At 49.3% G+C, this 25,526-nt stretch overlaps 1 protein-coding gene across 2 annotated transcripts in view; it reads right to left on the bottom strand.

Annotated features, from left to right (window-relative positions):
• Rftn1 (raftlin, lipid raft linker 1) overlaps positions 1–25,526 on the bottom strand; it is a 207,292-nt gene that overhangs the window by 64,499 nt on the left and 117,267 nt on the right. For both annotated transcript variants that reach the window (XM_028882505.2, XM_037200117.1), the window contains exon 5: positions 6,660–7,050. In XM_028882505.2, coding sequence (XP_028738338.1) covers positions 6,660–7,050 — 391 coding nt within the window. The remainder of the gene's footprint in view (positions 1–6,659; positions 7,051–25,526) is intronic.

Here is a 25,526-nt window from a genome sequence, read left to right as displayed (position 1 = left end):
AAGTAGGTCCTGGTGCATGCAGATCGAATCACGAGACTGTGCAAGGACGATGGAAGAATGGGGTGACACAAGGCAGCTGGAGATGTAAGAAAAGAAGCTGGGGACTGAGGCTAAGGCAGGAATAAGCTGGGTGACCAGGTGTCTTCTAGTCCTTCATACCCGAAGTTCAGTAAAAGCAGCAGCTGCTAAGAAGAGCCTGATATGGCGGGTCAAGCTTTCCCCGTAGGAGTAGTTGATACTATTGTTATGTATCTCCTCTGTAATATGTGACGTATTGTCACCGGTTGTTTGAGCTCACAGAGAAGCCAGCTCTTGAGGTGGGTCTGCCTACCCCTGTTTCAAACCCAAGCATGCCTGTGTCCGGTGTCCTCCAAGAACACTTGTCTGGGAAGGGCTCTCCTTTCAACTGAGTGAGTGACAGGGAGGAGAGAACAGGAATACAGCTCGAGAGTGGAAACACTGTCCTTGAGGAGAGCCAGAACGCAAACTCAGCAGATGTTCTATGTCCATCCCGTGACAGGAAAATGCCCACAGCAGGAATGAGGGCCAGTTCAGCCACGGGAGGAAGCTCAGGCAGAACTCTAGCCGCCTGCCTCGACTTCCTCCACCGATTTTGGCTGCATGTTGAAGCACCTGGCTTAATGGTGTTTTGTTGTCTGTCTGTCTGTTTACCTACCTACCTACCTTCCATTAGCTATTTATTACTTTACTTTGGCTTGCTGCATACCTAATAATTCACTCATTCAAACCCCCAAATATGGCTCTCATAGGACATTCTGCACCCTATAGAACAAGGAGCGCTGCAAGAGATAAGGAGGGCGGAAACGAGACGAACACGTGGAGGCCATATTAAAGAGCGGGTTAGCACAGGGCAGCTGGGGCCTCATCAGGGACCCAGGGCCACTGGCAGACCTCACTTCAGACACATCCATTAAGACAACCAAGGTACCCATCTGCTTGGACTGAAAGTCACTCCTGAAACACTACTGGCCAGAACCGTGCACAGGTTTGGTCCGGAGCACAGACCCTGTAGGTAGTTACCGGTAAGCACAATGCAGTGTGAGCAAGAACTCAGAGCTGCTGCACTGGGAGAGGTGAGTGGGAGTTTGGTTGTGGCCACACCTGGTAGTACTTGAACACACAGAAGGATCGTCCCCACGCACATGGTGCAATAAAAATACCACTCTCCCAATGCTTAAGGAAACAGAAAGGGAGCAAGGCTGAAATGAGAAGTGAGAAGGGTGGGGTAGTGGAGGAGGGGGAAGAGCACTCTGGACAAGGTGGGCATGTGAAGGCCAGGGTGGTGGAGGAGGGAGGACTCCAGACAAGGTGGGAAAGGCCTGTAGCATCTAAGCTTTCCAGGCTCCATCCTCCCCAGGAGGCAGGACTGAAGCTAGAGACGGAAATCCATTTTTCAGGAAGGAGAGGGAAATGTCGTGTGAGGAGGAGCCACAGAAGTGTTGCAGTGAGGAGACTGGGCGAGACCTGATCTCAGATACACAGCCCCTCCATCCCACGGAAACCAGTCAAGACAAACTGTCCCACACTGATGTGCTTCATGTTCTCATGCCCCCCAAACTCCAGCCCACTTCTTATGTGGACAGGGACCAAGGATTCTGAAGAGCAATCCCAAGTTGGTTTAAATTTTCTCAGCTGCTCTATAACTCTATCATGACCCCAGCTGGAAGCTTTTTCCAGATGTGGGAGAGTCCCAAGAACCCAAAGAGCAGCAGACCATCTTCCCGCGCTCCTGTGCCGTGGGGCCTCACCACGTTTCATTTAGAATTCTTACACTCTCCACGGCCCCTGTGACTGACCTGAAAGGGTAAGTGGAGGACATGGAGACTCGTGCTGGGATTGGCCAAGCACAGCTAGGCGGATGGTCCTCGCCATGCTGTGGGAAGGGGGCAAAGGAAAGGCACGCAGCTCCGGGTCCCACACCTGGCCCTGAGGGCTGAGCTACAGAGTTCCGATGGAAGCCTGCAGCTTGTTTGTCTGCAGTTATGGAACCAGAGAGCCGGATCACGTGAAAGAGCCATAGGGACTGGTGGGATTTCAGTTTCCAAGGAGAGTTCTAGTTTGGAGGAAATAGAATGGAGAACTGAATCTGAATTGTGGTCATCAGAAGGCAGACTTGGAGGAGTCAGCTGAACTGGAAGAACCAGGCACAGCTGGGTGGGGACTGTGGGCTGCTTAGGTCATGGGCAGGGGGAACCAGGATGAAAACCTTCTACTGAGGCAGGGCTGTTGTGTGTGGTGGGAGGACCCCACCAAGGCTGCGTCACACTTCCGGGCCAGCGTGAGGCCACCTGAGATGTCAGCAGAGGACAGAGGCCAGTGCACACAAAGGAACAGCCAATGGTAATGAAGTCACAAGCGCTGAGGCAGATCCAGACATAGGTACCACAGCAAGGTGTGACCTCCCACCACACCCACTCCCTCAGCTTCCACAGGAAGTCCTATGCCTGACAGGGCCGGCTGCAGCTCTCAGAATCCCAGCCAGTGAGCAGCAGAGCCCAGAGGTTCTCACACCTCTCAAACCCTGGTCTCATGCCCAAATCTAGTAAGAGGTTAGTTTACTAGAACAAAGTAGAAGCTGGTGGCCGCAGGTGGGGACATCAGGAGGAGTGCCTAAGAGGCCACTGAACAGAGCCCTCTCAGCCAGAGAGGTGACTGGCACCTCACCCCCACACTGGCTGGCACCTCACCCCACTCTGGCTGGCACCTCACCCCCTACTCTTGCTGACACCTCACCCCCACACTGGCTGGCACCTCACCCCACTCTGGCTGGCACATCCAGGCAGTTCTTGCTTCTTGAGCAAAGGGGTATTGAAGCTGTATTGCACAGGGATCTCATATTAACAGGAAGCTCCCAGAAGAGAAATCCAAGTCAATGAGCAAGAAGGGTATAACTCCTGGACCACAATGTGGGATGGGGTCAGCCTACCTGCTCTCCCTATAACTCCTGGACCACAAGGCAGGGATGGGGTCAGCCTACCTGCTCTCCCTGTAACTCCTGGACCACAAGGCAGGGATGGGGTCAGCCTACCTGCTCTCCCTGTAACTCCTGGACCACAATGCGGGATGGGGTCAGCCTACCTGCTCTCCCTATAACTCCTGGACCACAATGCAGGATGGGGTCAGCCTACCTGCTCTCCCTATAACTCCTGGACCACAATGCGGGATGGGGTCAGCCTACCTGCTCTCCCTATAACTCCTGGACCACAATGTGGGATGGGGTCAGCCTACCTGCTCTCCCTATAACTCCTGGACCACAATGTGGGATGGGGTCAGTCTACCTGCTCTCCCTATAACTCCTGGACCACAAGGCAGGGATGGGGTCAGCCTACCTGCTCTCCCTGTAACTCCTGGACCACAAGGCAGGGATGGGGTCAGCCTACCTGCTCTCCCTATAACTCCTGGACCACAAGGCAGGGATGGGGTCAGCCTATCTGCTCTCCCTACAACTCCTGGACCACAAGGCAGGGATGGGGTCAGCCTACCTGCTCTCCCTACAACTCCTGGACCACAAGGCAGGGATGGGGTCAGCCTACCTGCTCTCCCTATAACTCCTGGACCACAATGTGGGATGGGGTCAGCCTACCTGCTCTCCCTATAACTCCTGGACCACAATGTGGGATGGGGTCAGCCTACCTGCTCTCCCTATAACTCCTGGACCACAAGGCAGGGATGGGGTCAGCCTACCTGCTCTCCCTATAACTCCTGGACCACAGTGTGGGATGGGGTCAGCCTACCTGCTCTCCCTATAACTCCTGGACCACAAGGCAGGGATGGGGTCAGCCTACCTGCTCTCCCTATAACTCCTGGACCACAATGTGGGATGGGGTCAGCCTACCTGCTCTCCCTATAACTCCTGGACCACAATGTGGGATGGGGTCAGCCTACCTGCTCTCCCTATAACTCCTGGACCACAATGTGGGATGGGGTCAGCCTACCTGCTCTCCCTATAACTCCTGGACCACAATGTGGGATGGGGTCAGCCTACCTGCTCTCCCTATAACTCCTGGACCACAATGTGGGATGGGGTCAGCCTACCTGCTCTCCCTACAGCCCCTGAAAACCCACTGTGATCTGTCCCCAACCGGATCCACTCCTAGTGTTTCCTACACAGGAAACAGATTGACAGAGGAGGGACTAGGAGGGAGGCATCCTCTGGATTCTTTTTCAATTGTCTTGCTGTGGTTGTCCACCTGGCAGCAACAGTTCAGCCTCCTTAGGAGGTTTGTGGGGCGGGGCTGACAGAAAGTCAAGAGGAGAGCTGAGGAGGGGTATGGATGGCAGGCTGGGGTTGGGTGTTTCCAGGGCAGGGTAGTGAGCAGATACCTCAGGGAAGGAATCAGCTAAACTCCACAGGAAAAGGCTAGGAGACAGGCTGGGGGTCAAGTGAGGGCTGTGACCTGTGGAGAAGGGTCCTCGGATGTCCAGCCTTCAGAAGGCAACTTGCCTTATCTGTGACATCTCCTGTCACAGTTGTGGTGAGGAGTAATTGAGATAACTCCTGGGGAAAACTGGACCAGTGCCCTCCACTAATAACTCATGTTTACCAGATAATAAAATAAGCCAGTGAGGGGACGAGAGGGTCTTGAGCTGTTTGCAAGCCACGGCCTGGGCTGTATGTGCAGAGGGAGGTAGTTGTCTACCTGGGGAGATAACCTGGGGGGCTGTGAGGCCCAAAGTCCCCGCCTCTCACCAGCAGGAAATCCCACTTCCCACTCACAGTTGGGCTGAGGCTTCCAGGACACATTAATTAACCCACCATTTCCCAAAGGACTTGAGTTTGCAGAAGAGGACATGGTCCTGAGGAAATGGAGACTGTAGGCCAAGGTGCTTTAGGTGTTAGGTTCCAACATTCAGCTACAGGAGATCCTGGGCCCGGAGGGAGGCAAGGAGCCACAGGGCAGAAACAGGGTATTGGGTATCTGAGAAGAGTCTTAGGAGAGGCCTCCCAGGGTCAAGGGTCAAACCCAGAAAGCAAAATGTCCTGAGATCTAGGAGAAAGATGGGACATCCACACTCTGGACAGACTCCCGGGATTAATGGCCTCCTTTCTTCTTAAAGTCAGATTCTGTGAGAGGTGGCACTGTGGAGCCAGGGCCCCGAAGAACAGCTCACACAGGAAGTCCTTAGCACCAAACATGCATTGAGCCTTTTCACAGGAAGTATAGTCCTTTATAGAGCAGGGTAGGGCATGTGTCTGGTCCTAGCTAGAAGGGGCACGCAGACATCGGTTTCTTATCAGCGGTGCTGTTGGCCTCCTGTGCCTCCTGTCTCTTGCTCCTGGAAGTCACGCCTGACCTGGGCCTTCATGTTCCCCACGGTTCCACAGACACCCTTCCTCCCTCTCAGAATTCAGCATGCACAGTCTCCAGCCCCAAGATGGAGCTTCTCAGGAGCCTCACATCAGATCTAAATCTGAGCTACCATCAGGGTGAGGGATAAGTCTACCTCAGTGGGATGAAAAATCATAGGAAGCGTTCTAAACCAAGGATCAATGTCTTGAATAAATGATAGCCCCACCACATCTCAGAACTGAGGCAGCCCCAGTTCTTCTTTGGAGCAGCCCTGCAATTAGATCTCAGAACTGGCTGTCCAGTAACTTTCTTCTCATGAAGTTCTGATGCAGCCAAAGAAACCATTCCCCTGTTTCCACTCTCCAAGCACCCTCAGCACTTGTAAGAGGCCAACTTCAAGCACCAGTCAATACAGCAGCATGGTCACTGGGGACATGATGCAGAAAGGTCTAAACAGATGCCCTCACGAGGCTTTGTGAGAATTCTCCTGTCAGGCAATTCATGGTCACCTCCCAAAAGCCAAAGAGGCCCCCATTGCTAACAGAAGGGCCTCACTCAATGGATGTGATTTCAAGGCAAAGTGGAGAAAAGGAAACTTCGAAAACTACAGAAAGCTTCAGGAAATCCTATCATTCTATTATTACACAGGAAAGACCAAGTAGAGAGGTATCACGGACAGATGTCAACCCCACCGGAAGTGGTAGGAGAACTCATCTGAATCGTAAGGCTGGCACAGAGCCTGGGAATCAGGAAGTCCTAGTAAATGCCAGCTGTAACTGTGCTGCTGTGTGATGTCATCAACACAATGGCCATCACCACTGAGAAAGAAACCCCACCCTGGCAGCCTCTGCCTGGCGGGGCACCTTCCCCATGGAGCTCACTGTCACTGCATGCACTCCCTGCTCTCAGCTGTCCCCATCCTCACAAGCAGAACACTGCCCTGGCACGGTATGCCCTCCACAGCCTTCCGACACCCGTGTTTTAGGCAGACATTCAGAAGTGGAACGCCCAAGCTCACTGGAGAGTGGCTCACAGACATTGCCTCTGTGAGGGGAGAGAAGTGCCTGGCAACACATGAGCTCGGAATGAGACCGTTTCATCTAGAAGCACTTCGGGATTCCCCGTAAGTCCGTTTCGCTGGGCTCTGTCCCCGCCACAATCCACAACCACAGCAAGTAAATAAACAGCTGTGAGGCCCAGACAGCCGCTTGATAAACTTTCGCTTGTTCAAAGTACTGCTGTGTCTACATACTAATTCCGTTTCTCTTTCCTAAGAGGCCCTGGGGGGTAATAAAAAGCTGTTAGCCTCTCTTTAAGCAGCTCAGAACTCCTAGTGCTGACACTTACTCCTTGAGAGCAGCTCTTCATGTCCATTTGAGGGGTCATCCTCTGGCCCATCCAGTGTTGGTCTCAACTCCCGCTGTGGAAGCTCGCCAGGCCCCGACTCTTCCGAGGGAGCAGGAATGCCAGGCTGCTGAGCAGTAGGCAGCTCCCCTGTGGAGCCCTGGCTGGGTTCTGGTCTTCGGTTCTGGTCTGCAGTGGCAGCATCCATATCTGCAGCCTTTGGGGTATCGTTTTCCAAGGATGCATGGTCCCCAAAGGTGTGTTTCACATCCCTGGCATCCGCAGCACTGTCGGCAACGGGCACTGAGTGGCTGCTGCCTGCCGAGTGCACAGAGGACTGGTACTGAGGCACCACACTGACGAACTTCAAGCCCCGACTCGCAGCCTCCTGTACCTGGGAGACAAAGAAAAGCAAGTGTTGTAAATGAGGCATGGGCATGGTCAGGCACTGAGGCCTCTGTGCATGCCTGTGTAAACACAAGGGACATCGGGCTGTAGAGGCTGGAGGGACATGTCAGGCCTGGTGGGTTTCACTGTTAGAAAAACTTAAGCATTTGGTTATTGAAACACACTCCCTCTCTCTCTCTCTCTCTCTCTCTCTCTCTCTCTCTCTCTCTCTCTCTCTCGTGTGTGTGTTTGTGTGTGTGTGCCATGTTACACATAGCTGTGAGCTGCCTGGCACAGACAGGTGCTGGGTTTTCTACAAGTGGTCTCGCTGCTCTGCCCTCTCTTACGTTTTTATTTTTGAGACAGGGTGTCACCATGCTGTCTTGGCTGGCCTTGGGCTACGGATCCCCCCGAGCCTGCCTCCCCAGTACTGGCATTACAGGAAGGAGCCACTGGCTCTCCCCGCCCCCCTTTATTTGGTGGACGCATATGAACATGTGAATGCCAATACACATGTGAGCATGTGAGTCTAGAGGCCAGAGGTCAGCATCGATTGTCCTCCTTGATTGCTTGCCACCTTTATTTTTTGAGACGGAGTCTCTCAATGAGACTCATCTGTCTGTCCAGGCCGACGGACCAAGGAGCTGGCCACTGACTGACCAGGGATCCACCGCTCCAGAGACCCACCCCGTCCCTCCCCTGTGCCCAGCTGTAGAAGGACAGCGTGTGTTACCATTTTCAGTTTTTAACCTGAGTTCTGAGAGGAGCCAAACTCAGGTCCTCATGCTTTTGTGGGGGGCACTGCGCCAGCTGATCAGCTCCCTGAACCTTTCATTGTCATTTTTTAAGAGGCTGGAAAAAGGATCTTATTCTTTCAGATAATAAGCTGAATAAGCTCAGACAAACAGAATGTGAGAGAGGAAGTTCATGTGACAGTTTATATCTTTCTACTCCATCACCCGCTTCCCTCCCATGAGGCTGGAGCACAAACTCCCACACTGCACTGCATCCCCTCCCTGCCTGTGGCAGCACACGGTCCGAAGAGCCTCCTTCTGCAGACAGTAGTTTAAGCAGAGGACCAAGATGGGGAATCTGATGGGCATCCTTCCCAGTGCTGCCCTCAGGCCTGAAGGAAGCCACGGTACCCCCAGGCCACCCCAGTCCCACAGCTAAAAGCAAGCCGTGGCTCCCCAAGCCCTAGTAGATGCCATCTCAAGCAAGGAACCAGGAAGCTATTCTCCCTCACTCCCCAGGGCCAAAAGAGGAGCCCGAACATCTATCTACAGGGCGTCTTATGCCACGTGACCTCCATGAAAACAGCCCCAAGCAGTTGAATTTAGTAGTAAGAACACGGAAAGAGAAACCGAAAGTAACAGTATAATGAAATCAGCAAATCAGCCAGTCTGGAGATCCCCCACCCTCCAAGCTCAAGCAGAGGGACCAATGAGCAGAGAGGACTGCCTCGGAGCCACTGAAGTGTTAGTCTCTGACCACTAAAAGGATGATCTCAGAAATCCTGAGGCTTCTGCAGTGATCAGCTATAATCTGGAATCAGCAACAAGTACCGGCATGGAGCTCCTGGAGGAGTGACCTCCCCAGCCCTCCTCAGTGCAGCAATCCTGGGTTACATGGGGTCGTCTTGGTTCCACACAGACAAGTCTAGAAAAATTCTATAGCAGTTGCAGATGTGCACGCCAGTTTTCTGTTTTGTTTTGATTAAGGTGTGGCCTGTGCCAGAGAGAGCAGTAACGGCAGTGGGCCTACTGTGGACCTGCTGTGTGCTGGGCACTGCGCTGGCATTTACATGGCTGTTTTGGTTAATCACTGTCTCCATTTTAGATGAGGGCAATGAGGCTGAGGGGTAGGGAGTCATAAGTGCACAGCGGGGAGCCAGGGTTCAAGGCCAGACCTGGGCCAGAGCAGACCCGAGACCAGTGGGCGCCTCTCAGGCTTTCAATCCATACAGGTCGGTGCTCTGTGTTCTCACTTCATCAATTTGTGACTAGAAGCAAGAACCTGAGGGGACCAACTCCAGGAAGAAAGGCAGCTTGATCCTGGCTGACGGGCTCTGAGGTTCTAGTCCTTTGTGGGAGGGTAGGACAGCCCACATCACAGTGGCTAGGACGTGGCGGGAGGGGCACCTGGACTCATTAGCTTTATCCCCCCCTTATTCTACCCAGGCCCCAGCCTATCCAGTGGTGCTACCCACACTCAGTGTTAGCCGTTCTGGAAAGATGCCCCTTTACACACACACACACACACACACACACACACACAGAGAGAGAGAGAGAGAGAGAGAGAGAGAGAGAGAGAGAGAGAGAGAGAGAGAGAGATGCACTCTACCATCAGCTCCTCATTATCATTGCTGGGTATGTGTTCACCCACAGGCCCATGACTGGCTCAAAATTCTCTTCAAAGGCCATGAAGAAGCGGGGGGGGGGGAGGCACCCCAAAGTCCCTCTTCTTAATCATTAATCCATGACATTCACCTGGTTTTGAAATTATTTTAAAAAGCTTCTGAAAGATAACACAGATAACCAAGTTTTTTTTTTTCAATAATTGATTAAAACCGAAATTTATTATAAGCCACAGTCGTCCTAGGGACCTCCATGTTATATATATAGCCTCCATGGTTCTACGGGTTGTGGTCTGATTGTTCTTTATTTTATATCTAGAATCCACTTATGAGTGAGTACATACCATGACTGTCTTTCTGGGTTTGGGTTACCTCACTCAGGATGATTTTTTCTAGTTCCATCCATTTGCCTGTAAATTTCATGCTTTCATTGTTTTTCTCTGCTGAGTAGTACTCCATTGTGTATATGTACCACATTTTTTTCATCCATTCTTCCAGATAACCAAGTTTTAAAAGAAAAGAGTGAGATGGTAATTGTATTAAAGGCCCTTCAGCTGAGAAAAGCGACTGCTCACAAAGCATAGCTCTGAGTTTCCCAACAAAATGGGCAAAATGAGGAAGTCGTCCCATGGAAGTGAACGAACAGCTCCTGGGCCTACTGCTCAGCCACAGAGAAAAGGGAGCCCCGGACCTGTTCCTCAGTGACATGGGAAATGGGGGGTGGTGCAGACTTGCAGTGCCTCAGTGGCGTCTATGAACGGGCGAACCAGGAGTTCCTCATGGCAGACTGCATATGTGCGTGCACAGATCAGGGCATAGCATTAGTGTCCACCATGACGGCCGGGCTGTCTTCTGTCAGTCTGGGGCTTTGGTGGCCATACAGACCCTGCTGGGCTCATCAGGCAGAAAGGGAGAGGGTTCTGTACTCAGTCCCTGCTCACCCCAGACTCCTGTGCCCTGAAGTACTCTGTGCTGAACTTACCCTCTCAGCCAGTATTCTCAAAGCCAGGTCCCTAAGCACCAGTGGGAACTTGTGAGCAATGTGGATTCTCAGATACTGTAGACATAACGAGTCAGCTGTTTGGAGGTGAGCCCTGTAGCCCAAATCGTGGCCCAGGATCGCCTTGTCTCTGCATGCTGTAAGGCCCTCTGCACTAGCCTTGGGGTATTCTGTACTGTTGTGTTCACAGTGATGGAGTGACAGTCTGATGGGTAGCCATGTTTAACGTGTACCTGTAGGTATGTGAACACCTGTAATGCATGCATGTGCATGCCCTTCCTTCTGGAGTGGGCTCTCTGTGAGTGAGATGGTGGTGGATTACGTTTCCTGTTCTGGAATTCAACAACCCATCTACTTGTTCTCTCTACTGGCCCAGATCAGCACACTGTGATCAGCATTAGGGAGCCTGAGGCAGGAGGATTACAAGTTTGAGGCCAACCTGGGTTACATGGGAGGGAAATCAGGACTATAAGCATCAGGCTGTCATTATATAATAGAAGAGGACTGAGGTATGGATTGCTGTAGAACTGAAGAACTCATTCTTGAAAGCATTAAAATATGGTTTAATTTTTACAATATTATGCTTCACATAACCTACTCGAGGGCCAAGTTTGCAAGAGGCTTTGAAGAATGAATATAAGTTTACCACATATTTGAAGGAAAGTGGAAAATTCTACATTAAAGGCAAGAAAAAAATTATACACAGCAAAAGTCTGAAGATGGGTAGTAGCCTGATGTGCTACAGAAACTTGTAGAAATTTTTTTCTGAAACATGACAGGAGAAGCCAGGAGCACCCAGAACCACAGGGCAGTATGCCCATATGCCTTCAGCAGAGGCTCACACCACGTGGTAGTGCATCCCTGACACTCCCACCTGGGTAACTTGGGAAGGAAAGGGTAGAGTCTGGGGGCAGGGAGTACAAGATTTCTTCAGATTCATCTTTTATTTCAAACATCAGTGTGAATTTAACATACCATTTCACGGTACTGCAAGCACATGCCCCTTTCAAGAGCTGCTGAGGTGAAATGCACCCTCAATCCCAAGCCTTCCAGGAATTCACCTCCTGAACAATGAAGCATCTCTTCGTGTAACTGTTGCAGCTCAGTGCGGAATGAATGATGAGGCTGAGGGGTACTGACTTTTCAAGAACTCAGCACAGGCCGCCCAGAAAGAGCAAGCCATCTCATCAGCCCGAAGACTGCATTTCTTTTCCATAAAGATCAATATTTGGGGACCAGAGAGATGGCTCAGTGGTTAAGAGCATGTACTGCTCTTGCAGAGGACCCAGGCTCAGTTCCCAGCACACGTCTGATAATTTATTACAGTCTCTAACTCCAGCTTCAGGGATCTGACGCCCTCTTCTGGCCTTCACAGGCACCTGCACTCATCCACACATACCCACACATGACACACAACTAAAAATAAAATATTTTATTTAAAAAAGATGGTATTTGTCTAGATCCTAGGAGCCCCCATCTCCTGGTGTCTAGCTCCCCGGTGCAGACACTTTCAATTCTCTTTCTCAGAAAGTCATCTGACCAAGTCTACAGCTAATCAGGGTCCTGTCTGTGTCTCATTCACTTGTTTATTCAATACCTTTACAGAACAAGTCTCAAATGCATACTAATGCCAGGTATTGTTGGGATTGATCTGGGTTCATCCAGGGCCACCAGCTCTCCTCGGCCTCACTCTCTCCTGAGTGACTCTAGCCTGTAGTTTCAACACTGATCATGCTAATGATTCCCACATGTATGTCTAGTCCAGGTTGTCCTTTCAGGTTCTGAGCAGTACGACCGATGAGCACAGCTGCCGGACCACCACCCACCGTGCCTCTGAATCTGGAGACATGGGTCTCTCCTTCCTCCTCCAGACCTGTCCCTCCCCTGCTGCATACAGCCAAAGTCATCTTACTCCAACTACAGCTGGGCATCATGAGAACTTCATGCCTTGCTATCGTCTCCAAGCACCCAAGATCAAACCAGTACAAAATCGTAAGTAACCTGGTCACCTCAGCTGTGGAGTTTCCAGACTATCACATGCACAATCACAACCGTAATGAGGCAAAACAGCAATTAACACTGTATAACTCGTCTGCAAAGCGCGTCTGCATGCATTTTATTAGAGGCCTCCAAACAACCGCTTATAGCAGAGGAAGCCTGTCAAATTTCCCAGAGCTCAGAAGCAATGCCGTACTCATCCTGAACACCTTGGACCTGGACTAAAAGTCTTCCCCTCACACCACAGGGCCTCTACTGAGATGCCCATGTGATGCCAGTCTAACTCCACGCACACTCACACCACACTAGGAACTTCCAGGTAGGTATGGAAAGCTAAGTACTGCCATTTGGACTGAGCCAAGACTCAGTCCAACACTTTCTATCATGTTAGAACAAACTCCATGGTAATGGAGTCAGGATGCCAGAGAAAAGGTGTCTTTTGAAATTTAATTATGTAAGAGTCTCAATTGTAAAAAAAAATCAACTTTGGTTACATTGTCAAGGAATCACTTTTATTACACACTTACACACATATACACACATGCATACACACACGACATTCCCAAAACATCTAAGATGTACTAGTTACTTCCATTTTAGAATGGGTATCTGTATTTTAGAGTACATATACCAGCCACAGTGAAACCACTGAGAACTGGGACACGGGTCAGGTTTACTTCTTAAGTCCTAACAGCTATGGGTAACATGGGAGAGAGACACAAAGCCTCTGTTACAGATGGGAACAGACAGTTTCAAGGCTGCCATCTGAACCCAACAAGGGAGGTGCCATAGCTAATTTTGTGTCACCCTGTCTATACTATGGTGATCACTTGTTTGGTAAAATACTATGCTAACTTAAATATTGCTAAAAGGGTAATTTAAAGGTATGATTGACACCTACAATCAGCTGACTTTCCATAAAGTAAGTCAGTTCCACAATGCAGTGGGCCTCAACCTATCAGCTGAAGGACTGATGGCCATGTGCTGTATCCAGACTCCAGGACCTAGGAGGGGCTGGGTGAGGCCAGAGGGATTTGGTGCTTGCTTCTGCCTTGCTAACAGATTCTCCACCATGTGCTGAGAAGGTCTCCATACAGACCAAGGGAAGTTACAGCTAGAGTTAGTGGACTTACTTTCGACAAATTATTGGAGTATCTATCTTTATGACAAGCTTGATGAATGCCTGGAAATCATCAGCTAATTAACACTGAAAATCAATACTCACTGCTTAAAAAATTTTAAAAGAGTTGTTTTACCCAATATAATAGCTCCTAGCAATGCATGGCTGTAAAATTAATTCAAATAAAAATCTTCAATTCCCCAGTCATCACTAGTGACTACCCTACTGGATAGTGCATATCTAGAAGATTTCTGTAGTGATGAAAAGTTCCATCTGGTATAGCTGCTATGGAGCATGATACAGCATGTAAAATGGCAAATGATGGGGGCTGGAGACAAGGCTCAGTGGGTAAGAGCACGCATGCTCTTAGAGGTGACTGGAGTTTGGTTCCCAGAACCCGCACCTGAAACTACAGCTCCAGATGAGCAGTGTGCTCTTCTGGCTTCCGCAGGTACCCACACTCATGCACACACCCCCACACAGACACATATCCACACACACAGTTTTTAAATTTAAAAGTACCAAATGGTGAAAAGTGTTTGAGGCCTATAATACACTCCAAATACTCCTTAGGTCAGAACTATTGTTCACTCTAACCCTCCTCGTAATTCATGGCCCCTGGTGGGGGCCTTGGCACACACCAGAAGTCTGCAAACAGAACTATGAACTATGTATGTCAGGACTGGCACAAAAAACTGCTGTTCTGGGTTGCACGGTTTACATGAGTCTTTACGGTGAATATTTTATCACGTCCGCAAAACCCTCCCCATTTCTGTCACCTCGACTGATGCAGCTTTCTGAAAAGACAGTCTCAAAATAACACGCTCCTGTGCTCACATGTGAAGCCTGCCTGTAGGGATGCGTTAACACTTAGCTTCCGGAACAGGGTGCTTTGCTAGGCAATTACTGCGTGTGCATGAGCAGTGGTGGCAGTGGTGGTGCTGGTGCTGGTGCTGGTGCTGGTGTTTTCTCTGGCGACCCAGCTTTCAGGAATGAATCTTGGGCAAGCAGCCTGAAGACCCAGAGCTTTGGACCCAGCTCTGCATCTTGCTACTTACTTCACTCGTCAAAGCGTCATCTACAACCTGGGACTATAATACTCATTTAGCCATCAGGTAAGAATCTTCTAACTGCCCTCTACAATGGATGGGGAAGAGGTTCTGGGGAAACAGAAAAATGGCATCACCCTGCCATCCTGAATGCCATATCATCTGAGAAGCCCCAAAGAGTTAACTTTTTCATTTTTCTTGAACCACCTAACTCAATTTGAGATGCCTCCTGCTAGTCCTGAGCTCTGGTGGGCTGCAGATGAAGGGAGGTGGAGCTTCTGATTCTCTGCTGTTAAGGGTGAGCTGGGAGAGAGCATGAGATGTGCTGTAGTATAGTTCATCAGGACAAATCTCCCTAAAACAAACGGAAGGGCTAGAGAGATTGGTTAGCAGTCAAAAGTGCTTAGTTAGTGCTCTTAGAACCCAGGTTTGGTTCACGATGCCCACAAGGCAGCTCATAACTGTAACAGTAGTTACAGGAGATCCAAAACCATCTTCTGGCTTCCATAGGCACTAAGCAAGCTTGCGGTGCACATACATGCATTCAGGCAAAACATTCATAAATATATGAGTGTGTGTGTGTGTGTGTGTGTGTGCGCGCGCGCGCGCGCGCATGCAAAATAAACATAAAAAAAGAAGAGCTAGGCCCAGAGCTCCAGTTTCCCACTACACAGAGTGGAGTGCATGTGGGGCTACAAGTCAGTATGCGTTGAGGGGCAGTGGTATTGAACTCCCAACCATCAAAGATTTTCCACCAGCTTCTGGGGAACCAAACCCAGTAGAAGACACCAGCTCCATTTCAAAAGTCTAAATGAAAATTGCAAAAAGGATGAAGACAAAAAGGGATTCCTGTGAGGAGGATCTGATGGTGTCAGAGCTTCCACACCATGTAGGGGGCAGGGCAAGAGCTGGACTCAGAGCTGGACCTGGCACCTCCAGCCTTGCCAGGAAATGTCCTCCACCCAACCCCACCACCCACTTCTATTTGTTGGCATCATTCTTCTTATCTATGGTGAAGTTCCTTCACACAGCACAAGAACATGACCATTGCCAACTTGCCACTTTTCCTGCCAATAGCTTAGACACCAGAGACAGAAACTGTAAACTTCCTGGTACCCACAAGGAAATATTCCAGGGACTGGGCCTACTTGGTACATCTACAACACAACCCCTACACCCAAGGTTCTAAGAAACATGCAAGGGTCAGATCAAGACACTTGCCACTAGACAGTGTCCTCTCAACATGGCAGAGATGCCACATATAAACTCAGCAACATGGTTGCCTAAACATGACCTGCATAATGCCAACACTAGTCAACATGCGATGTAGATGGGGAAATCTGACAAGCCTCCACCCCAGGATGAAGAGCTGCTGAGAGAAGGAGACTCCGTTTTCTCCAGGTTGAGTGCCCCGACAGGTCATCCAGTCCCAAATGGTCAGCCCTAAATGTATACGCTTGTATGAGAAACATTAAATAGGTGCATTAGGGTGTGAGAGAGAGGGGGGAGGGAGAGGGAGAGAGATAGAGAGACAGAGAGAGAAACAATAATTATAGATGAAGTCCTAAACTTGAGAGAGTAGGAGGAACATGGGAAGGAGGGTTAAGGTAGTATAAATGATATACAGTATTCATGAATGAAATTATGAAAATAAAAATTTTAAATTAAACAAAAGATCTCAGGGAACAACTTTAGATTGGCTTAGCTTAGGTCAGGTGTCCACCTCTCAGCCAATCAGTGCTGGCCTGAGATCAGGGTGGTTCCCAAGGAAATCACACAGCTGCATGATGTGATTTTCAAGAATTATTGTTTCAAGGCAGACAAACTAAGCTCGAAAATTACATCACATGATGGGAAGCAAAGCTTGCATTTTTGTTCATGCCCTCCTTGTACCAACAGGAACATAAGGGACGACGACAACGACGACGAGGCAAAGGCTACAGCAGACGAGTGACATCCGGGCAAGCAAAGCTACGCAGTTAGATTTGTATCCAGCACACTGATGTATTTTTGGTCAAAACTGTTTCTGCTCCCTTGCTCTAGGGAGTTCTGTCTGGCATAGACACAGCATTGATCCACTTCCCAGAGAAGGTGCGACCCCCACCAGATCTACGCAAGACTGTCCATTGAAACACTGTCTGGAGCCAAGCTCCTCCCAGGCTACTCGGCAGCCACCTCTGACTCACCCCTCAGAGCTTGCCATCTGCAGCATGAGCGCACACCTGAGCACACACCTGAGCACACATGTGCTGCATATGCTCAGACCAGGATCCTGAAGCAAAGCAAAGACCCCAGCTCAAAAAAACCTCCGTCCTTCAGATTAGAGCGCCTAGGAAAACACTGGGCAGGGAAAAGCCTCCTCCCACTGACAGAAGATCACTGGCTTTGTGACATCCTGGTATATACGGGGTGGGGCGGGGAGAGGCTGGGGCCAGAAGTCACAGTTCAGTACCTTCTCCTTAGAGCCACGTTCATCAAGGGAAAAGGAGCAAGAACTATGTGGAGGACCAGAAGGAGAGGCAGATGTCTGCTAACCAGGAGATACAGCTCTGGACTCTGAGAGGTTAGAGAGCTGCTCACTATCGCCTAAAGCAATTAATCTGCTAGGATTGAGACTGGAGAGATGACCGAGGAGGTAAAAGCACTTGTTGCTCTTGCAGAGGACCTGGGGTCAGTTCCCAGAACTCACAGGGTGGCTCACAACCATCTGTAAGTCCAGCCCAGAAGCCTTTTTCTGACCACACTGGGCACTAGACACACATGTGCTGCATATGTGTGTGTATGTGTGTGTATATATATATGCAGGCAAAACACTCTAAAAAGATTTTTTTAATGATGCTAGGATGACAGGAATGTGCTGGAAAAAGCCAAGCAAACTGCCATGGGGTTAAACACCACCGGAGGGAAGATCCGGGAAGCTGTTTTGAAAGGCATGCGGATGACTGAGTTTCTCATCCCTGCCTAGCACACCGCCCTTTTCTACCACCATGTTCCTGCTGTGACACCTGTTCTCTTTTCCCTGGGTCCCTCCAACAATGGTCACATCTCTTCCATCCACCCAGGGCCATAAGAGGCCAAGGCCTTCCATCTACGATATGGACATGTCTGTAGACAGGCACTGGAGTTCCTCTTTCCTCAACTCGTCTGCCATCCTAGTAGCCGGAGACGACATCAAAGCCAGCCACGGTGATCTAGTCATCCCTGAGGACTTCCCTCTTCTCTGCTCCCTGCATCGGGGTGTCCTGGCCTAGGCTAACCCTTGGCCACTTGTGAACCCACCTCCCCGATGGCCACTTTTCTCTTTCTTAACTAGCTCTTCCCACCTAATGTCCAGTTAAGTTCAGGCCATCACTGAAAGTGTCCGGTTAAAGGACAAGTGCATTCCTCACACTGATGAGGCCCCAGGCGCCATCCTCAAAACAGGAACATAACAACCGGCAGAAGAAAAGAAACCAACCAAGGCAGCAGCCAGAAGTAGGCCTCCCTCACCCCGCACTGAGTGTCCCTTGAAGGCTTGACTGGGCTGGCTTCGCTTCCAAGCCTGAAACCTACCCACAGCCATCCTGTGACCTCCACATTGCCAACCCCAGGGGCCTTCTTGGGTCCTATTCCCATCTACCACCTCTCTGACATGCAACTTCCCCTATGTACTCCCCAGCTCCACAGACCTCTGCTCGTTTATTCCTCTACAACCATCTGTTTATGGTACTCACACCAGCTACCCTGGTCTGCTGGGGTGGGGGAGGCTTGCTATTACCTCTCCAACAAACTCCAATTCTTAACTCCACTCTGCAGACCCCATCCCTGGGACCCTCCTGAACTGGGGCTTGTCCCTCTCTCAGGCCATGTCCCAGCTTTGTTCTCTCCTAATCACCTTCATGAACCCTAGTTTTTCTGCCTTTCATAGCCTATTCCTCTTGGAGGAGGCTGAGCACTTGAAGATCCCTCCATCTTGGATGCTGTTCCTCAAGGTTCCAATGGTTTGTTTGTCCATCTGAATAAAATCCCTGTGGGGAAGCAGCTTGCTCCGCTCTGTTCTTTGCTATGTTCCGGCACCTGAACTTGCGTGCATATGTAACAAGTACTTGTACATTTGTGCAAGGAATAGAGGAGAAAGTTTTATCTCACAATTCCAGATTACAGCCCATCAGTAAGGGGAAGTCAAGTCAGGAACTTAAGCAGCCAGTCACATCACAGGCACGGTCAGGAGCAGAGATAAATAAGGCAAGTAGGCTACCTGCTAACTTGCTCTCACTGGCTTTCTCCTCTCTTAGAGTATTCATGGGCCCCACCCAAGGACTGGAGCCACCCACAGTGGGCTGGGTCTTCAATTAACATTCAAGACAACCCTCTACAGACAAGCTCAGGAACCAGCCTGATCTGGATAATTCCCAATGAAGGATCTCTTCCCAGGTGACTCCATGTTGTGCCGATGTTGACAATTAAAGCTAATCATCATAGGGACTGGCTGGTTCGATTTTTGTCAACTGGACACAGCTAGAGTTACCTGGGAAGAAAAAAAACCTCAACTGAGAAAATAGCTTCCATCAGAAGCCTGCAAGCAAGTCTTTGGGAGACATTTTCTTGATTAATGACTGGAGTGGGTGGTGGCACCCCTGGGCAGGGTGGTCCTGGGCTCAATGACAAAGCGAGCTGACTGAGCCATGGGGAGTAAGCAGTGTTCCTCCATGGCCTCTGCTTCAGTCCCTGCCCTGAGAACTCTTTGTGATGGACTGGGGTTGGGACATGTAAATCACAGAGACCCTCTCCTCCCCTACGCTGGTCTGAGTCAACCCGGAATAGCCCAGTCATTTTGAAACCATGCTCATTTGAGATTTTGAAAACCTACATATTATTGGTTATTCCTAACATCCTTCCTTGTCTTGTTTGTTTGTCTGTAAACAAAGTCTTTCTCTGTAGGGCAGGCTGGCCTAGATTTTACTAAGTGGTCCAAGCTAAGCTTGAACTCAAAATCCTCCTGCCTCTGCTTCCCCAGTGCTGGGTTTACAGGTGTGCACCACCACCTCAGGCTCTCTCTTTCATCTTCATAGCAAAGGAAACTCAGACCTAGAGTAATTGAAGAAATCTCCAGGCTCAGGGTTACAGCTCAAGAAAGCGTTACTATGAATTGCACCATGTGGGTTTCTAATCATCTTTGAACAACTCAGGTCAGTCTTCCCTTCAAGAAGAAGAAAGTGGCAGCAATGTTAACCTGAGTACTTATCGTCAGGGTAAGCAATGCCCCAGCCTGGGAGGTTTTGTAGATGAGGTAACACATTTCCTCAAATCCACCCCCATCCTTGCCTCCAACAGCCATCCACCCAGCTTCAGGAACTGCTGAGTCAACAACCCCAATTTTATACTTTAGTAACACCAGTGACTCTGAAATGACAGGCTGGGGGTGGGGGGACTCTGAACATCAGGGGCTTATTAGAACTCCAGGGAATTTTCTAGAAATCTATCTTTAAAGTCTTCATGGAACTCAAGCCTCAGCAGTACGTTAAATGAATGAGGCAAGGAAACCAGTTTTAAGAGTGTAACCGGAAGCAGATGTCTGCCTTTACACCTCACTGCTTTACTATCCAGCGTTCCCACCATCTCCTGATTTACACAGGCTTCCCTGACACACTGAACGGCACTTTAACAAAATGTTGAGACGCTGCAATTGGGCACCATTATGCTTGGTTTAACCCTTGGTTTAAAAAACTATTAAAAAAGAGTTTCCTTGAATCCAAACTAATAAAAATATAACCTGGCCTTAATTGTGCTTCAAAGTTCCAGGGTAAATGCCACTGTTAAAATTAGGAACTTGGAGCTGGTTTCTACTCCAATGTGCTGAAAAAAAAAAAAGGATGTTTTATTCTTCCTCTGTAAATACCCTAGGGAACATGGGATGGTTTGTGGGAGATGGAAATGACTTGGGAGAGTTTTATAAACCATGAAGATAGAGATCCCTTTGTGTAACAACAGGTAATTTGGGGAAGGAGAGGACATCTGGGGATGAACACAGATAAAAGATTACTGTTGATATCTAACAGCATTTACATTTAATACTCAACTTATTTTTAAACTGAAATACAATCACTTCATTTCCTCCCGTCCCCTCCCCACCTTTTCACGTCACCCCCTCTGTTCCCTCTTACATTCCTTTCCTCTAATTACCATCATCCCATATTTGTATGAATGACAGATACATAAATACAACTTGCTAAACCACTCAGTGTTGCTCGTATGTATATGATTCCAGGGGTGACCACTTGGAACTGGATAACCAATCTGGGCCTCATCCATGGGGTGACTATTTCTCCCTTGTGTAGCAGGAATCTTAAAAGTTCTTATTAATGAAATCAAACCTGAGCCAGTTATTGGGGTGAACTGGAAGATCAGAGAACCAGAACAAGCCACAGCTACCTCACCTCGCCGGATCCTCAGCTGGTCTTGTTTCCTCAGACTGGAGGCCTCTGAGTCCTCATCCAGAATGGGTCTCAGCTGAATTGTTGCTCAAAAGCCTGAATGCTTAACCAGGCCAAATGCTTAACCGGGCTAAATGCTTCTAGTTCCTGGTCCTCACGCCTTATATACCTTTCTGCTTTCTACCATCACTCCCTGGGATTAAAGGCTCGCTTTCTGGGATTAAAGGCATGAGTCACCATGCTTGGCTGTATCCTTGAACACATGGATTTCTGTCTAGCTCTGCCTCCCAAGTGCTGGGATTAAAGGCGTGTGCTACCACTACCTATCCTCTATATTGTGGCTGTTCTGTCTCTGACCCCAGATAAATTTATTAGGGTGCACAATATTTCAGGGAACACAATACCACCACACCCTTGCTCAGAAGTTGTTAGAAAACTCAATTTATTGACTTTGATTTTGTTCTTCTATGTACTCTATTTTACCCTGCATGGCCTCAGAGTTCTCTTCCAGTAGAATGGACCAAATAGGAACTCACTACTTCTGAACCCACGTGTGTGACAAGCCGTTTTCTCCAAGATGGTCACACTTATTCTCTCAACCCATGGGGTGAACCAGAATCCTGTCATTCACACACCAAGAGATGGAGTCTTCCAGAGGTGTCCTGTATTGGAGTCAGTGTGGGTGTCTGGGATACTTCTCTCCATGAGTGAGGTGGAGGATCATGTGACATTTGAGGCAGATTGTACGAACTTCCACCTTGTTCCTTTAGAGTCTGGCTGTCATGACTTCAGGAAGTCCAAGCATGCAGAGGCCAAGAACTAGCATGGACCTTCCAGTCATGAGAGGACAAGGCCCCGAAAGGAGACCATAGCCACGACACCACCCAGTGGGAGCACAGGGGCACCTTTGCCAAGTTCTGCCCTGCTTGAAGACTTCGGGGCAGAACACAGGATTATTATTGTGGTAAGCCAACATTCTCAGGTGACAGATACATAATAATGGAGTTCTCTGTGTCGCTCTTACTTCCCCCTGCATCCTTCCCTCCCTGGTTTTCTAAGGCAGTTTCTCACTGGTAGGACAGCCTCCTGAGTGGTGGGATCACAGGCATGAGTTATGATACCCCACTTAACATCTTTTGAAACATAATGATCCTCACTAATTCATATCCCTAAGTGATTCCAGACTGTAGTGACTTATTTGAGTAAACACCCGAATTCTCCATAAAAGATTGAGTTAGCTGTACCTCCAAATATGCAGAAATCTAAAAGAAAAGGATGCAAACGTTCCTCAGAAGTGGACCTGCAGGGGTCAGAGCCACAGTCCTTAGCCTCCCAGGTTGTGATAGTGTACCCAAACTGCGGACGTAGGCCTACGCTCTTGAGATAAACACACACTTGCTGCCCTGAGGCTTACACTATAAACAGGCTCAGCAAATCTGTAGGCAAACTCCAGCTTGCTTCTTGTTTATCACAAGGTACAAATGTGCAGAGCATGAATTAATGACGATCTTGTACTATTCAAGAGTGACAGAATGATGCAACTGTACCTACCTTCCCAGGCATAAGAGGAAAAGAAAGTGTCACAGAGCAGCACAAAGAGAAACTTCCACCAACTCCTGGGGAGTGTCTCAGAAGTTAGAGCTGCTACCACCTCATATTCAAAATGGGAAGCCACAGAAAGTGAAGTTGCTACGGCAACCAAGCCGAGGACAGCTCCATCAAAACACCGTTTCTACCAGGAACACATCTAAACATTTTCCTTTCACGTTTTTCTACCTTTTTACATAGTTTAATTATGACTTCTACTTCCCATAGCCTGCATCAAATCTTTTCAGCCCTAGACTAGCACCCCTGTCATCTAAACCATACCTAGTACCCATCTCCTAGTACCTCTGCAATGTGGGACGCAGCCTCAGGCTGCCACTCAAGGGAGACGTGAGTTACACAGAGCTTCATTCTGTTTTCTGTTCCTCAGGCACATGTATAATATCCGTGATTTGGACTCTTTGGTCTTCCACACATCACAGCGCCACCCCCACAGTGACAGTCTTCCTTAGCTTTCATTCTTTCAAGCACTGAAGTCAAAAGTGATCCAAGTTTAGATTTTTCTCACAACAGATCTGTTGCATTGTGGCAACAGAAGGCAGTGCTTATTTTTAACCTTAATTTAAAAAAAAAAAAGGAAAGAAAAAAATAGGAAATAAAGTAATAACCCATGCATTGAAATCTGATGGTTTCTGTTAGTTAAGGGGGGAGATGAAGAAAAAGGGTAAGTTAAAAAAAAAAAAAAAAAAAAAAAAAAACCAATCAACAGATACTGGTGAGCTGTAGGAAGAGCCGAAAGAAGATGAAGATGAGTGTCTATGGCACGGAGACCCAGCCGGCCACCATCCCAATCCTCCACCTCTTTATAACAGGAGGGACAACTTAAAAGCTGGATAGACCACAGCATCGTAGAACTAGCACTATCAGAAATCCTGGGAACCATCACCTCAGAGACCACGAACGGCTTTACCTCAGTGGATGCTGTGGAAGTCACTAGCAGAGACATTTCCTTTACGGGAATCAAGAGAAAATTCTAGAATTGAGCTTCCAAAACCCCAGATTTCCTCTGGAGAAGGCTGGGTGGCTTCAGAAAACATGTTTCCTGCTCACACTTTCTCCCCACGCCCACTTGGCCCTTCTGACCATCTTCACCACCACCAGACTGGATACTAATAGGACTCTTGCCTAGGAAGGAAGGGAGGGAGGGAGGGGGGGAGGGAGGGAGGGAGGGAGGAAGGAAGGAAGGAAGGAAGGAAGGAAGGAAGGAAGGAAGGAAGGAAGGAAGGAAGGAAGGAAGGGGATAACCTGGGTGAAATCCTGTTGTTCAGGCTCTCAAAACCCCCAGAGTCAACAGTAACAAGAATGCATGCTTCTAGTGCTGGGAGGCAGCAGCAGGAGCCAAAGCCCTTCAAACCCCCAGGAGGGCAGACAGCCACCTACACAACTCACTTCTCCACGTATCTCTCGGATGGCAATGCCTGGCAGACGGGAGGGAGCTTCACAGAGTGGGTGTCAGCACCACAGTGGACCCTCAGCTCCCACATGTACTCCCTGGTGGTGCATAATTAGTGCTCAACCCAGGACCCATCTTATCAAAAGTCCACATACACACTGAGGTAAGTGATCTGTAACTATCACCTCCCTGCTCCCAGTGGTGTACACTGGTAACCAGCCTGCTGCAAAGCAGCAAGTGGAAACGTGTGACCTGTAACCCCCAGCCACTTCCAGGGAGGGTTCACTGACTAGAGAGGCTGTGGGTTACAGACAAAGATCCTGACTGTTCCCACGATCTGCCTGCTGGGCCTTCTCTGTGTCACCGTCCACTCAGCCCTACCCACCAAGGAGGCCCTGCCAGCCTAGGAAATGCATGGCTGTCACTTCTGTCCCTCCCCCACTCACAGAGTCCCTTGCTGTCAGCACAGGGAAGAGAGCCCAGTCAGCAAAACTAGTAAAATGTCTCAAGAGCCATCAGGGAAATAGGAGCTACCCAGAGTGATGTATACGCCCGGGATCCCAGCACTTGGGAGGCTGAGGCAGGAGGATCACGGCAAGTTCAAAGCCAGCCTGGTCTGCAGAGCCAGTTCCAGGAGGCCTGAACCACACAGAGTGAGAACCTGTCTCAAATGGATGAATGAATGAATGAATGAATGAATGAATGAATGAATGAGTGAGACATAAAGTAAAGAGCAATCAGAGACACTAGAGTAAACAGAGGCAGGAAAAGCTGCTCTCTAGGAGATGAGTGGGGCTGGCACCCCTTCGGTCCTCCGGAGAGGCCCCAGCAGTTCGTGCAGATGAAAGTCTTCCCCCACCCAACACTGTTCATGCCCCCAGCTATGAAGATGCCCAAGGAAGATGTCTGCTTGGCCTCAAGCGTGGTAAAAGAGGAGCCTTGGATGAGAGAAAGAGGTTGTCAAACGTCTCCTGCTGCCAATGAAGGCAAGACAGGACGGATCAGTCTTCGTCCTGAAAGAGAAAATAAAAGGGAAGGGGCCGGGCCAACGGCCACAGTGGCCGCCCTAGGGACAGAGATGGACCACAGGACTCAGGGACACTGGAAAAGAAGCACCCACAGGGCTGCTGCCCTTCCTGGGAAGTCCAGGGTGTTATTACCTGTGGATCCTTTTGTAAATTCGGGTTTTTAACAGCTCTAGACACATTTCTTTCAAAGAGGGAAATCTCACCCTTGTCCCCTTTTTGAAATGAGAATGATGATTTCTTTAAGGAGGTGAAATCATTATTTATTTTCTTTTTATAAACAGAAAATAGTGAGCCATTGCGTCGTGGCGGGTAGTGGCTGTGGACATCCCACAGCAGGAGGCTGGCTTTTGTGTTGGTATGATGTGGGGGTCTGAGTGAGGTGACCCCACAGGCTCAGATCTGAACGCTTGGTCGCCAGCTTGTGGGGCTGTGTGGGAAGGTTTAGGAGATGCGGTTTCCACTGAGGAAGTCAGTCAGTAGGGGCAGGCTTTGGGGCTGCAAAAGCGACGAGACAGGCCAAG

The sequence above is a fragment of the Peromyscus leucopus genome, chromosome 16_21 (genome assembly GCF_004664715.2).
Source record: "Peromyscus leucopus breed LL Stock chromosome 16_21, UCI_PerLeu_2.1, whole genome shotgun sequence".
Taxonomy (NCBI): Eukaryota; Metazoa; Chordata; class Mammalia; order Rodentia; family Cricetidae; genus Peromyscus; species Peromyscus leucopus.
This window is presented reverse-complemented; position numbering and strand designations above follow the sequence as displayed.